At 43.0% G+C, this 16376-nt stretch overlaps 1 protein-coding gene across 1 annotated transcript in view; it reads right to left on the reverse strand.

Moving 5' to 3' along the window:
- The window catches only part of LOC311231218 (sodium- and chloride-dependent taurine transporter-like), a 92667-nt gene that overhangs the window by 38726 nt on the left and 37565 nt on the right, over positions 1–16376 (reverse strand). The window contains 2 exon segments of the mRNA XM_084317761.1: positions 3107–3241; positions 3771–4000. Coding sequence (XP_084173887.1) covers positions 3107–3241; positions 3771–3999 — 364 coding nt within the window. The 5' untranslated portion in view covers position 4000.

Raw genomic sequence — 16376 nt, forward strand, 5'->3', positions numbered from 1 at the left:
CTTTTTCTCTCTCTGCTCTGTGTGGGATGTCTGCTTTGTATCCTTCAACACGATTTCAATATTCATACAAAGCATAAGGCAGACCCAACACATGCAGACATAATACCCCTCTCCCTCTCCCCCTCCCCCTCCCTCCCTCCCTCCCTCCCTCCCTCCCTCCCTCCCTCCCTCCCTCCCTCCCTCCCTCCCTCCCTCCGCTCCTCAATCTCATTGCTAGGCATCTCTCTCTGATGTGTTGCTGTGCCGTTGCCCTAGCAACGTGTCATTCGGCACACTCTGTACGCAGCCGGGTCTCAAGGGCTCCGGGAACGATGTGTGTATGTGAGAGGTAGAGAAAGAGAGAGAGAGAGAGAGAGAGAGAGAGAGAGAGAGAGAGAGAGAGAGAGAGAGAGAGAGAGAGAGAGAGAGAGAGAGAGAGAGAGAGAGAGAGAGAGAGAGAGAGAGAGAGAGAGAGAGAGAGAGAGAGAGAGAGAGAGAGAGAGAGAGAGAGGTATTATGTCTGCACGTGTTGGGTTTGCCTTATGCTTTGTATGAATATTGAAATAGTGTTGAAGGATACAAAGCAGACATCCCACACAGAGCAGATGGCGATATACAATTAATATATTAGTCTTGTTAGCTGAGAGGAGAGGACACACGAATATAGTTAGATAGGAGAGGAGAGGAGAGGAGAGGAGAGGAGAGGAGAGGAGAGGAGAGGAGAGGAGAGGAGAGGAGAGGAGGAGTGATGGGCGAATGAGAGGGATAGGGTCAAAACAATGTGAGAAAGATAGCAGAGAGTGGAGGGGATGTGGGAGGACAGGTGAATGAGAGAGGAGAGAGAGAGAGAGAGAGAGAGAGAGAGAGAGAGAGAGAGAGAGAGAGAGAGAGAGAGAGAGAGAGAGAGAGAGAGAGAGAGAGAGAGAGAGAGAGAGAGAGAGAGAGAGAGAGAGAGAGATGGAAAGGAGCTCTCAAAAAGGAAAAGTGAGGACAGGAGGGACTCTGGCTGTTGATGTGCATGATGTGCAACCCTGGGTGCCTAGCAACCAGTGGCAGAAGCAACAGCTGAGAAGACCGGAGGGGAGAGAGGAAAGAGCGCTCATCTTTCCCCAGTCAACCTAAAATCCACAGAGATCCCACTTACACTGTGGCTCCAGGAATAGTTTTTTCAGCATAGAGATTTCATGACGCCTGGTTCCAAGGTGTTTTACACATTAAATTGGTCAACAAGCCAGAATGTAGTTGTGTAGCCATGTCCTCACTAATATGGACTGTGATGTGACAATTTAGACTGGACCATTCAATCGACATGGTTTGCATTCCAAACAACCAAATATCTTACCTTTAATATTATTCCCCTTTTAGAATCAGTATGTAAACAGGAGACCGAGCTCCTCGTCTGCTCTGCATGTGATTGGTATCGATGGGTGTCTCGAGGAGCTCGTGCAGCCGCAGGGGCAACAGTCACAGATTGTGCAAGACTGTGATCAGTGTGAGCAATATTGTCTTTGCAAATCTTCTTAGTACTTGAAGAGGAACACGGTATAGTAAGTGTCACTTCTTTTCTATTGGTAGCTTAACAGGCTCACTGCTGCGTCGACCACCTTAATCATTAGTCCCAAGAAAGGATGAGCAGTTACTTGAAACATCCTTTGATCCGGACCAACCATCCCTGGTTGCGTGCACATCTCCACCATGCCGTTGCAGAGAAACCCATCTACACTGACTACTATACCTCTGTAGTATTGTTAGCATGCAGTAGATACTGTTGAATCATAGGTTTCTGACAAAGCCATAGGGATATGGTGCTGGAGGCAGGAATGGAGAGGGTGCCACCTGCAGAAGTTCTCAGACGACTCCTCCATCGTAAGCTACATCACCGACGATGATGAGGAGGAGTACAGAGCCCTGGTGGAGAGCTTCGTGGGGTGGAGCGACAGCAACCACCTCCAACTCAACACCAGTAAGACCAAGGAGCTGGTGGTGGACTTCCGGAGGGGCAAGAAGAGGCCCCCCCCGATTCCCATCTCCATCCGAGGGGTGGATGTGGAGATGGTGGACTCATACAAGTTCCTTGGGGTACACCTGAACAATAAACTGGACTGGTCGGACAACACAGAGGCCCTCTACAGGAAGGGACAGAGCAGGCTGTTCTTCCTGAGGAGACTCAGGTCCTTCAATGTGTGCAACAAACTGCTGCAGTCTTTTTACCAGTCTGTTGTGGCCAGCATCCTCTTCTATGCTGTGGCATGCTGGGGAGGCTACATCAACTCAAGGGACACCAACAAGCTCAACAAGCTGGTGAGGAAGGCTAGCTCCGTGGTGGGAGTCGAGCTACCTAGACTTGAGGTGATGGTAGAGAGGGGGATGATAAGGAAGCTGGATGCCATCATGGAGAACCCCTACCACCCCCTCTACGACGAGCTAGTCAAGATGAGAAGCTCGTTCAGCCACAGACTCATCCCCCCCCGACACTCAACTAACCGCCTCGGACAGTCCTTCATACCAGCGGCCATCAGGCTCCACAACAGTGGGCAGCGACTAGCAGCCTCCAGGCCCCACAACAGGGGGCAGCGACAGCGACTGCTACCAGACATTGACCTGGGACTTATAGGAACCCAAGGGGGACAAAGTAGACTACCCTGGTACTTTGATTAATGTATACTCAGTAGATAGTAAATTATTATAACACTACCTCTTGCATACTGCACCTCATGTGACACTGTGAATAATGTGAATATTCCTCAGCTAGTCAGATAGTAAATTATATTGACCATATTGATCAAATTGTTTACACTGCCTGTGTTGTCTTTTACTACCTGTATACTGTGTTGTTTTACTACCTGTACCCCTCCCCCCCTCCCCCCCATGCTGCTATGATGCCTGAATTTCCCCAAGGGGATCTACCTTGGGTCTACCTTAGACAGTTTGGCTAAAGTTTACCACTTGCTCAAGTTAAAACATCAGAGATGATCAAAAGTGATTGTTGAGAAAGATATTGGCATGTGTGAGCAGTATTCTTTTTACAGACACGATCAATTGATCCTCAGTCTCGTAGGAAATGTCTAGATGTGCAAACGTCTAAAACGTCCATCCCTGATTGGAGGCTTATGATCGGGGAACGTACCAGTAAAGATAGGACACAGTTTCTCCCAGCAGGTGATTCCGCCCTCGGAAGTGTACTGTCCCAGGGCCACTTCCAGGAAGAAAACTGGCAGTCCCCCTCCGAACAGAAAGATGAAGTAGGGGATGAGGAAAGCACCTGGAGGAAGGGGGGGGGGGGGGGGGCAGACAGAATGATCAGTGATGGTCTGAAACCAAAAAACACAGAATATCAGATTAGACAGATTAGTGTTTGAGGCATAAGTTTCAGTAGTATTGGGACCCCGGAGTGAGTGTTCAGCATTAGATGCTCACTGCAGTGAAACTTGCTTAGATACCAACAAATACACAGTATCTGTGGTGATATGTTCAAAGTCTTACTTGGATGGTTTTGGTCACACACAAAAAGTGGATAAAACTGAGGTTTGGAAAAAAAGTGGATAAAACTGAAACAATAAGCGATGTTGTTAACCATGTGGTTTCATGTGACACTCACATGTGCTGTGGAACTGACTGAATGCACTAACAAAGTGACTGCGCTCTGCATGAAGTATCTCATCTTGTGACAACTCCCCCCCCCCCCCCCCCCCCAATACCACTAATTATACAAAACAAGTAATGACTGACATTCGGACATAGGTTTTCTTTTTTATATATATGGTAATTAATGTGAAGGATGGAATCCTCACCTCCACCATTCTTGTAGCAGAGGTAGGGGAATCGCCAGACGTTCCCTAAACCCACAAACCCCCCAGCTACAGACAAGAGAAAGTCCAGCTTGCTGGACCACTTCTCCCTCTGTGGGTGTTTGCCCTCTGCCTCATCCTCGGGTCTCGTGCCGGGACTCTTTCCAGGCGACGGCTTCAGGGTGTCTTTGTGGAAGTCCTTCAGACACTGGAGCTTCTCTTTCTGAGCCATACTGTGGAGACAGAGGGAGAGATATTGACGGTTATATTTTAAGCTATCAACCGATTTCAATGTATAATTTTCGGGAAAGAGGGATGAGTAGAAAACTTCATTTTGTGAGCCTCGGGAGAAAAGGAGAGAAAAGCATGCTGAAAATTAGTCTTAAAGCCATGTAAAAAGAAAGGGCATCCATTGAATGGACTACAAATGGTCTGCATTTATATAGAGCTTTTATCCAAAGCGCTTTACAACTTATGCCTCACATTCACCCACACACCAACGACAGAGGCAACCATGCAAGGTGCCAACTTGCTCATCAGGAGCAGTTTGGGGTTAAGTGTCTTGCTCAAGGACACTTCAACATGCTGCCGGGAGGAGCTAGAATCGTACCGGGAACCTTCCAATTACCAGACGACCGCTCTACTTCCTGACCCACTGTCGCCCCTTTGAAAGCTACCGTAGCTTGCAAATGCCCTGTACACCTCACCACGGTGCTCCCTGTGAATGTTACTTGTTAAAGCAGGAGAAATAACACACAAAGATGAAAGTATTCCTTCAATTACTGAAAAGCGTCAAGACCTTTAACATCCATTTGTAAGCCGCTTTTGAAATGGGAAGATTTTCTTTTTGCTGAGCACAGTAGGAGAGATTGTGAGAGAGGCCGACTGATGTAATACCACTGTTATTGGTGCTATCACCAAAACTCCTAAAACATGGTCGCCTACTGTCTGACTCATTTCTTCTTGTTGCGTCAGCAGTCCACCAATACAGTGGTACCCAGGGCCCGGGACACGCCATGATGATTGCGAAAAGATATGCAAATAAATGTTTATAATGTTTTAGATGATTTTCTTCTTGTGAAATAATATATACAGTATGTCTAGCCCTCCTCTAATAATTAATCAACTTCAATAGCCTGAAAGGGGGAAATATAAATAATTATTTTCTGTCAAAGTTCACCACACACCATGATTGACTATGTTGAGGGGTCACAAACTGATTTTAGGGGTCATGAACCAAAATGTTTGAGAACCACTGATCTAATCAAATAAGGATAAGCTTGAGAGGTCCTTCCAACCCTGTCAAGAAAACAGCACCAGGCAGAGAGATCTGTGGTGTCTAACGGTCCTTATTGTGATCTACAGTGCTGTCAGACACAAACACAGTGCTGTTTTTAAATTAGAATCCCAATGCTGAATACCTATGCCATCTATGGTAAGATTAGTGTAGCAGAGACAATGAGAAGTTAGTTAGATCCACGGCAGTGTGTAACGCTTTGGGTTCTCTGCCCCCGCCTGAGAACCACCCACCATTCTGACACCTGTCACTTGGCTTCCCTGTCACTTGTCTCCCTGTCACTTGTCACTTATTGTTTGGGTCTCCTGATTGGTTGTCACGGTGGTGCGCTTGGTATGTCTGGAATGTGGTCTTATTTAACCCCTGTCTTTCTGCTTCCAGTTGTCGGATCTTCTCATTCTCCTGCAAGGTAAACGGCGGTACCACAGACACTGGACGTGGCTGTCATTATTATCTTCTCTCCTAGACGCCCTGCGTCAGTGTTACTACCTGTTGGAATTACTCTAGGTGTACCGTTCTACAAATAAAGAGAACCACCGTTAATGAGTAAACACCCTCTCTGCTTCTACTTATTGCTCCACAACTGGAACCTACCTGTCTCCACCGTAACAGCAGTGTGTGTGCGTGTGTGTGTGTGTGTGTGTGTGTGTGTGTGTGTGTGTGTGTGTGTGTGTGTGTGTGTGTGTGTGTGTGCGACTGTGCGTGCGTGCGTGCGTGCGTGCGTGCGTGTGTGTGTGTGTGTGTGTGTGAGACCAGCCGTTAGTTTGATATACGGCAGGGCGTACATCTGATCCCTTCTGCCACAAGCCAGCAAGCAAACACACGCGCACGCCTCACATACATAGTCTATATCCACGACAAATAAACACATCATCAATCTAGTTCCAAATACTAACATCAATCTCCAGCCAAAGCCTAGGAGGAAGAAATATGAGAGGACAGTGTTGCCTGCCACTTCCAGAGACATGGACACTTATATCTAAACTCTACTGACTGAATTTCTCATATTGCAAACTCATAGTTTTTAGTCAGGCTTAGATTAAAAAACATTGTTGAAATGATATATATATATATATCCCTTGGGCTTGGTTCAGGTGGGGTTAACATTTTCAGATCGAAGTCCTGCAGGCTTTGCCAGCAAGGAGTAGGAACAGTGTTTTTACACCCACACAGTAAGACACTGAAGTAGCCTACCTCTCATAAGAACTTCTCTAAATAAAGACCAAACTAATAACAACAACAACAACAACAACAACAACAACAACAACAACAACAACAACAACAACAACAACAACAACAACAACAACAACAACAGCATAGTATTATCTATGTGGATTCCTCTGAAGGCCATCATTGATTAGAGAGGACTCCTCTGCAGCAAATATTTTAGCTATATCTCTGTCTTTTATTTTACGGGTATTTGAAAATTGCTATTTGATCATAATAACTATTGAATATCCAAAAACGTGAAAGGTGATATTTGAGCCAGCCCCAATACATTTCTGAAAATACAAAAGACATTCAAGTTGGTGGTTGGCTTTGGTTTCAGACCCTTTTTTCCTCCACTTCAACTTGAGACTTCTAAATGTCAAAATGATTGGGTGCCCGAGTGGCGCACTGCATACAGCACTACGGTGCAACACGGCCGACCCAGGTTCGACTCCCGGACCCGGTGATCTTTGCCGAATGTCTTCCCTGGTCTATCTCCCATTCCTCCTCTCTCTATCTCTCTCTCTCTCTCTCTCTACCGGACTGCCCGGTAGCAAAAATCAATAAAAACCTACAAAAACATAACTTGTCCGAAAGGACAAATAACATTTACATGCCAAAATTAACTCTGTGCTGTGCTTGCTAGCATGATAGATCACAACACTACAATTAAAGCTAATTCAGTGGCAAGTTCCTAAAATAGGGGTTTATCAAACTTTTAAAACTCTTATCACACAAACGGCTTCCAGTTCAAACCAATGTGGTCAAACCTTTCACTTCTACACTACAGAAGGTTAACCTTTCACTACCACACTACAGAAGGTTAACCTTTCACTACCACACTACAGACAGTGGTTAACCGTCTGTAGTGTCGCAGTGAAAGGGTTAACCCTTTGGTAGTGTGGTAGCGAAAGGGTTAAGGCAGTGGGTTCAAGCTGTGGCTTGGCTCTCTGATCTCTTGTTGTCATGCCAGCAAAGATTACATGTGTACAGAAGCAACACAGAGAAGCAAAACTAGGCGTCCCTTGAATGTGTAAACGGTCTCTGACTGCAGTCACAACATCATTACATGACCACAGCAATAACCCCTGTCCTCCTCCCTCGCACTACATTTTGCGCCAAGCTGGTATTTCTTTAATTTTTTTCCCAACCGGCATGTGACAAGGAGCTGGGCTCATGACCAGGCAACATTTGATAGCAATGAAGATTGGCAAGTTTGCTAACAACTATTATTTTATTATTATTATTATTATTATTATTATTATTATTATTATTATTATTATTATTATTATTATTATTATTATTATTATTATTATTATTATTATTATTATTATTATTATTATTATTATTATTATTATTATTATTATTATTATTATTATTATTATTATTATTATCATAATTTGTATCATCATACAGTTGTTTTGTTTCTTACAGCATATACCGTTATCCACATTGGTTTTGTTTTTGACTGCTTATAATGTTATGCACATTGGTTTGAGCAATCTTTATTGTCCACCAGGAACCATCACTCGACTAACAGTAGTAGTGATCTATTTACAATTCACTATGTCTGAAAAGGCAAAGTAGGCTCAGGTCAGCACTCTGATTGCAAGACTGATAGGTAAATGTGATTTCCTTCCTTCTCAGCCACCCCTGCTGATGTCACTGTCACACTATAGATGGACAAAGAGATCTGAGCTTTACAAAGATGGTCAAGTGTGCAGGACATGCTATTGTAAGCTTCAGAACCAGGGAGCCAGACTGTTGGTCTGCTTGTGGAAAGCCAAAAAGCCACCCTCGGGAGCACCTGGTTTATGCTTAATGCCATATGTAACATTCTGGCAACATCTGGCAACATTCTGTACATCTGTATACTTCAAGTAGATTACATAAGTGTTACCATTTAGAATAGATTAAAAAGGGACAAGGACCCAAAGTATAATAGATGCAAAGCATTGATTCAATGTCATAATATACATCTTCATGATTGCCGCTGCTTCACATCTAAAAAGGAACCAACTCTAGATAATGAACCAGGAGCTCAACTGGAGAAAGGGCCAGTGAGAGATCAAAACAAGGTCATATTGAGTTACTAAATCATGAAATTGTAATCGGATAATGATGTAATATACTGTGATGAGTTGTGTTCACATTTATACCAGTATCCCGTGACTGTTCTCGTTAGTGTAGTAAACACCATATCCTGTTCAAAGTCACCTAGGTAATGCTAATTGGTACGGTATCCTGAGAATGATCTGAATGTACAGGTAAACACACTGATCAGTGTTCTGCTCAGCTTTGGAGAACAAAGAGTAACCGTGGCAGACATACAGTACAGTGCACCATACAGTACAGTATATCAATGACCTCTGTGTAGACATGACACATCTTTCTCAGACAGAACATGAGCACAGACATTCAAAGCTGCCATTATCTCATCACTGATTCATAATGGGACCACCTTTGTCATCTTCCAAGATGTTCTGAGATGTATCACAATGGCAGCTATCTCAAAAGACAACTTCTCAAATAATCTTTCTTTGTAACTAAATTTATTTACTTAGGAACAAACTAAAAAACTAAAACAAATAAGTGTTTCTAGATTTAGATTATTACCCCAACTCAATCCATTCCCTCTTGAACAGAGGAACCTCAATTCACCAGGAAATCAAAGTTAATGTCATGCCTCTACTTACATGTTGTTTGTGGCTGTACGTTATGTCGTCTTTAGATTGTTCTCTGCTGTGCCATGAACTCCATGCCTGTCCCAAACCATCTGAGTCTATGAATTGTGCTGGATCGCCCTCCGCCTTTCTTTGCCCCCCCCCCCCCCCCTCTCTCTCTACTCCTCCCATCCTGGTCAGTTATCGTCTCCCTTGCTGCTCTCATAGATGCTTCTCTGCAGTCCATTTAGCAATTTCATTTTCTGATCCTTGAGACTATTACCATCTCTTCTCTACATTTGATTAAACGTGACAGAACACGTTAGTAATATGCCTGACTTTATGAGTTTTCTTTGAATTTTTTCTTTTTTTCCCCTGAACAAAAATAAATCTCCTAACCTCTAGCATAAACCTGTGAACACACTGATATGGAGTCAGTTTCATTTCCAGTCAGTTCCATTATAATGTCCAAGGTTAGGACAGCTGATCCCAAGTCAATCAATTAAGAAATGACGCACTGTGCCAGTTGGGCATTAGACCAGCAGGTCTAATGAATTGTTTGACATTTTAACCTAGCTATTTTTTTTTCATCATATTGATTGCTGGTGATATTCAATCGGCATAATTGAGTCAATGGATTGCAAGTCGGATCCAAATAAACTCAAGGGCAACTTTGCCCCCCGCTCCCGCGCTTCCCTAAGGCTATTAGATGGGACTCTGTGATTGGGCACGGCTCTAAGCAGAGAGCTCAGGGTGACAGGGCCGCCATCACACTAGTAGGAGCTGTAAATTTCCATGTGGCACGGCTGAGAGAGAGAGAGAGAAGGGGAGGGAGGGAGATATACATTTAGTAGTCATCCAACGTTTCTTTATCACACTGTGGAAAATGTCATCCTTTTTATCTTGTATCTCTTTCCATCTCTCTCTTCTGTCTGTCGCTCTCTCAATCTCTCTCTCTGCATACCCTCTGTTCTCTTTCTCTTAACTGTCTCCATCTCTTTCTCTCTCTCTCTCTCTCTCTCTCTGTTTGCCAGAGGGAAAGACATTTACACCTGGCAGCATCAGGAATATGACAAAATCTTCGACAGAGCTGGTACTCTTCTGCCACTATAAGCACTGTGAATAGACACAGAGCTGGTACTCTGCTGCCACTATAAGCACTGTAAATAGACATAGAGCTGGAACTCTGCTGGCACTATAAGCACTAAATGTATTGTCTATTCCTATTGAACATCTTTGGCCCAGTACCCAGTATTATGTGCATATGCACCACAAGCACCATTATGTGTGTATTGATTGACCACAAGCAAATCTCAGCAAAGTGCCATGGAGCTAAGGAGGAGTGTTGCCTAATGTCTGGACCGACACCTACACCTCTCACTATCTAGTGTTTCCATTGCTCTGGTCAAACCCCAGGCTCTGGTTTCAGCAGACCATGGCATCATAATGCCCTCCTATCTGGACCACACAGTGAGAGCTATAATTGGCAGCACTTGGAATAGTCCTTTCTCTCTTCCCTGTCCAGGCTGCTTATATAGCATGCCGCTGTGCATTCACAAGGGCGTTGTTAATTTGCGAAGGAGCACGCTGGTCAGTTTCAACATGTAGGCTAAAACCCATGGGAGCAATTTCCCAAGGTAACCGTGTGGCCAATGGAATAGCATGATTGAGATCATTGCTTTTCTCCCCAGATACAGTGTAGACCAGTGCTTTCAAAGTGCTTCTTCCGAGAGTTATTCTGGAGAAATTGGTGGCTCAACAGTTTTACAGGGGGGTATTCCTTTAGTTCTCCCTTTAGTAAACAAAGCAGGGGTCCATCCATCGCCACCACACCCCATTCAAGTCCCATTTTATTTGCTACCACTATGTGTTGAGTCATTACAAAGTCCAAATGATTGATTTAAAAATGTAGCCCAAAACACTGCATTTGAGGAGGGGATGAAATGTAAAGATTAAAAACACATGGGACAGAGCTGTCTTGGTAGATCGTACCATGCATTACTTGGTGTATACCATGTAATTGTGATGTTTTGGGTTCAAATCCAGCTCAGACCCTTTTATCACATGTCGTTCTTTGTTGCTTGTACTCTCAAATAAATTGGAAGTGCATCCACACTCTCATGGTGAGAATTCAGTGGCCTATTTCATGAAGCAAGTTCAAAATAGGTGTATACTTCGAAGTAGGTTAGATGTGCACCATACGTTACCATGGCGATCTACCCAGTTAAAAGTGAGCCAACATTGTGACAATGAAAACCAAGCAACGCATAACCTACAATAAGTTAAGTTCTACTGCCTCAAAAGTCATATAAACTGTTGAACATATAAGCTGTCAGATTTCCCCATGGGGATTAATAAAGAAATATCTTATCTTATCGTATCATAATACTGCCAGTCCTTGTATCAATGGCTCAACAACCACATTTCAGAGTGAAAAAACAAATGTACAATAAATATCAATCCAATAAGCCACTATGTAAAAAATTAAGAACAACAAACACAGGGTGCCATAATGAAATCAAGGATTGTGCCGTAAATAAACATATACAATTTGAGAATTTTTTTTTTTGACCAAAGACACTCAAACCCAGTGTTTCCCCTACCCGCCCCGCCAACGGGACCCCCTGCCCCTCCAGGAAAAATTCTAATACAAAATAATTTATAAAAAAAAAAGTTTATTTTGAATAAAAAAATATATACATTTTAATTAAAGTTAGCTTTAATCACAGTAACGTTGGCGAGCTAGCAAAATTATACATAAATCGGTTTTCATATAAATCAATCTTCACTAAGACTTTAAAACGGTGGTGCGGCACGGTCTACGGAGACGCAGAAAAAAGTTACCAAATCCATTACGAGACAACTCAAGACTTTTTTCTGATTTCTTTTAAACAAATTATTATTTTGTATTATTTAACTATTTAATTATTATTTAGTTAATGCACTGCACTGGCAGTTGAACTGCATTGAACTGGACTGAATTGGAGAGAAAAAAAAACTCATAACCTAACTGGCACTGAACATTGAACTACACTGGCACTGTTTGCAGATGTACTGTTATTAAAGTTAGTTAAAAACATAATTTTGTATCGTTTTTTTTTGTTAAATCCAAAGGAAAAAAATATAAAATCAGAGAAATTCTAAAAACTGGAAAATTTTAAACCAAGAAATCCGAAAACAGGAAAATTCATATCCGAAAACAGGAAAAGATAAAAACGGATTTAATAGGGCCCTAGTTAAGGTGAGTTAATAAATGCACTCATAAAATCTTCTCTGCTCTGATAAACTGACTCTTTGGTCAGAGCGTCCAGTGTGCACTCTGAGCCCTCAGAATTTCCGAACAACTTGAGTGCGCTCGCTCTGACACTGGTTGTAAATAGTTATGAGTGTTGTATGTGCCTCCCTGTATTGTAAATAGTTCATATGTGTGTTGTCACTACTGTATGTATAATTGTAAATAAGTACATTTATGTGCAATCATTTCATTTCAGCTCAGTGTAGAGAAATGCACTGTTACTAACAACCGCCTTACTGCATCTATGATGACACTGTTGACACCACGTATCCGTGACACACGTGCCCCGCGAAAACACTAGTAGTTTTGAGGGCCTACCACCCCCCCTGAAAAAAATCCTAGGGGAAACACTGAAACCTCTCTTTCTTCCAGAGCTAGTTAGTTATGTTAAGTTGTATTTTTTATGTTCACCTGGCTATGACCACTCCCTTTATCTGGTGACACCATCTTGTGTTATTATTGACACCAAAATTTCCCCAAGGGGATTAATAAAGGATCATCTTATCTTATCTTATACTGTATTCACTCCTCCTCCACAACCTATTGTGACACAGTTGGTCACCCTGGTAACAGTGATTTGCATAAACAAATTGTTTTCAGGGTCGTTCCTCCGACTGTCCCGACTCCTGCCCTTCCTCCTCCCTTGACACCAAAGCAATACCCCCCCTGGAGATGATAATGTTTTGTTATCATGTCTTACCTTCTTCCTCCTAAACCTCTTCTTCCTCCTACTCCTCTTCTAGCTCTCCAGAGAGTCAATAGCCAAGGAATAGGGCGGTGTAGTCTGACATCACTTTGGACCGCCCACGAGGTCCACCCATATAGGGATTTATCATTGGGAAAATGGATTATCGGCTATTGTAACAATTCTGCCTCATGAACATTGAAAAGCTTTCCATTTTTTGCACACAATTAGTTCCCTTCTATCACTAACATTATTGTTAAGCATTTTTGGTTGAAATAAAGTTTGGCAATTTTTTTTTATGATTAATTGCGAATATTTTCATACTGAGCTAGATCGTGGATGAATACGAACAGAAAGGTACACCATGCAAATGTCCATGCCATATTTGTTTTAAACGAGATGATTTAGAAATGGGCAATGGGGAAATACGTTGCAATTTTGCGAGGTGGACCGGCCGGAAACAGCAATGACGTAATCACTACACCTCCCTATAGCCTTTCCAAGAAAGAAGGGAATAAATCCTCATCCTGTGGGGGGGGGGGGGGTCCTGACAGCGTTGACATGTTCCCATGGTGTTTATTTCACTAGCGTTTGCATGTTTCTGCTGGTGGAACCCAGCCAACGACTTTCCAGGGAATGTCAGGGACCGGGAATGTTACTTCCAACTGTAAGCCAAAAATAAAGAGAAAGGATGACAAGCTGTCTTTTTTCCATGTAATATTTTTGCCTGAGATAGCTGTAGCTACCAAGCTATATGTTGCCGTTGGTTTCTTCATTAACTCATTCAGCTCCAGAGGGCGCTGTGTACTGTGTGGTTGAAAGGCCAGCGTTCTAAAGTATAGGAATACGTGGCGGTGTTTGCAGGGCTATAACTATATTATATATTATAGCTATGGATACAATACTATTGCCCATTTGACATCAAGTATCTATCATTCAATATGTGAAAAAGAAATATTTTTTTCATCCATACATTCCCGTTTTATACCGTGGTGAAGTATGGGAGGCTGGTAATAGCCCCCAACGTGTATTATGCTAAATGCATTGGCGTTCCGTCCCTACACATGCTACAATAAAAAAAAAAAAAAAAAAAATCGATGCTTTGATCGTCACTAACGGAATACGTTATGGACTAGCGTTACACACATATGCTCGGATCGCAATGAAGGCATGCTTTGATCAACACTAGATTGATATCATATAGCCCTTACCTTGACTAGGATGTGCCCCAAAAATAATATTCCAATTATCTGATCGCGAGTCCCAGTATTGGTGTCGATCGTGTCGCCAACATAATCCGCCATACATCATCCATCTGGAGCATTTGATGCTCCTCAAGCCGATCGGGACAACCGGTCCCCTTGCCCGACATGGAAAAGTCCACCCGGACCTATATAATCTATGCACAGCCCAAGACACAGAGTTTCAAAGGGTGCTCGATACTGCTGCCTGAGGATGCGGCCAGTATTGCACTTTTGGGATCTCAGACTCATTCCCTATGATAACACCAGGCTCCCTGGATGGATAATGAATGGAAATATCGAATAAAAGAAATAACGATGAAAACCTGACTTTTCTCTGGTTTGGCGCTCAAGCGTTGGCGAGTTAACCCGAGATATCTTGGGTCTGGCCCTGAATGAGTTTAAAAGGTATGCGCCAATATTACGGGAAATGTGCTTACCATCTTCTCCAGAATCAGACAAGCAAATACCGTAGATACCAATTTCCTCTCGTGCGTTCAGTAGAAAGATATCCGGCTGCAAGCTAGCCTAGCTTAGCACAAATGAATGGAAGCGGATGCATAGCATAAGTGGCAAAATATGTGACATTCAACTGAGGTTGACTCACTAAAGGCTGTTAAAATCGTAAAGAGAAGGAGTTGCCTAATGTTCCTGGCTAAATTCCCAATCTGGGAAGGTATCTGACATCAAGACCACCAGGGGAGGAAATTAGGCCACTTTACTCGCCAAATGCGAGTATTTTTTACGTTTGGCGAGTGATTCATGAAGACCACTCGCCAGTCTGGCGAGTTGACAGTGCCACGAGAGCACTGCACAAGACCCGCGGACATATAATGTTTAATAAAAGTTCCCGCAGTACTGGCCAACCCACGGAAATATAGAATGTTGAATAAAAGTCCAGCGGTACTAGCCATCAGTCAAGGAAGCACTCGCAAACAGATAACGTTAAACACAGCAGAAGATGGAAAACAGACAGACTGACCAACGGGGAACTGCATCCAACCGTCGAGTCTAAGGCAAGGACACATTTAAATCACAGAGGTGTATGTTAGTCTATTGGAACTGTATACAGTGGTTAGCTTCTAGTTAGCGTTTTAGCTATAGATCTGCTTGTGTGAATAAAAGAAGCCACACCAGTTCAGGCACAAGATAGAAATCATGCCTCTTGACCACATTATTGCCGCCTTGAAATGAGTTCTGTTAACAGGTTATGGGCCCAGATAACGCCGGGTCGAAATAGTGGAGGTACTGTATCAAGCTTAGCTGAAGTAATAGGCTAGGATAGCGCCGGGAGCACCGCGTGGCTAGTCGCTAGGCCGACCAGAGTAAAAAGCTAAGCATACCATTAACACTTTGGCGACCGCACTCTTGCGGCGATTTATGCCTCAGAGGACAGAGGTTTGTTTACAAACCGATGTACTTTCTAAGAGCTATATATATAATTTATAGTATTGCTATCTGTCCATTCTCATTGTCACTTGAGTGCATAAACCGTGCCTTCATAATGGCTTAAAGAAAATAAAAATCCATCGGTTGGTTGTCATTTTATAACGTCGTGAATATAAGGTTTATCGCGCTTTTCGTCTCTTCTTTTTTTCAGGAAGCTAGATAATAGGCTAAACGTTGGCGCCGTTATATCAAACGCCATTTCTGCTGTATATATACGAATGAAATAAAACAAACTGCGTAGCATCCGGACTATTACAGAGCATCTATGGATGAAATGGGGGCGGCGGGGATAGTATTATTGATTAGCAATAGAGTGTGCGTTCAGGTAGCCAATGTCAGTGATCTATCAGGTTAGGTTTTAAAACAATGTCCAATCCAGCTGTAATTTGGGGGAATAGTATCCTACCGTCAGGCCATGTGATCGCCGGCAGCATTTCTTCATTAGTCATCGGATTCTGGTAGATCGATATGTCCATTGGCTAATCATAAATCCTATTATTCCAGGCTGAACTATGCGTTCGGTAACGTGATCAAAGATGGAGGGTCTTCGTTTGGAATTGAGGCGCATATGATCCGCCCACAGACTGTAAAAGATTATTATTTTTTTTAATCCCCTCAATGATACTGCAGTGGAGCGATGGCGCCCCTAAGCGGATCTGGCCGGTATTGCATGTTTCGAAAATCAAATATGTGGGTAGGTCATGGATCTCGATCGCGGACGTTAATAGCGTTATAAATATGGAATAAAACAATAACAACTTGCCACGGCT

Source organism: Notolepis coatsorum (assembly GCF_963971535.1).
Source record: "Notolepis coatsorum genome assembly, chromosome: 6".
Taxonomy (NCBI): Eukaryota; Metazoa; Chordata; class Actinopteri; order Aulopiformes; family Paralepididae; genus Notolepis; species Notolepis coatsorum.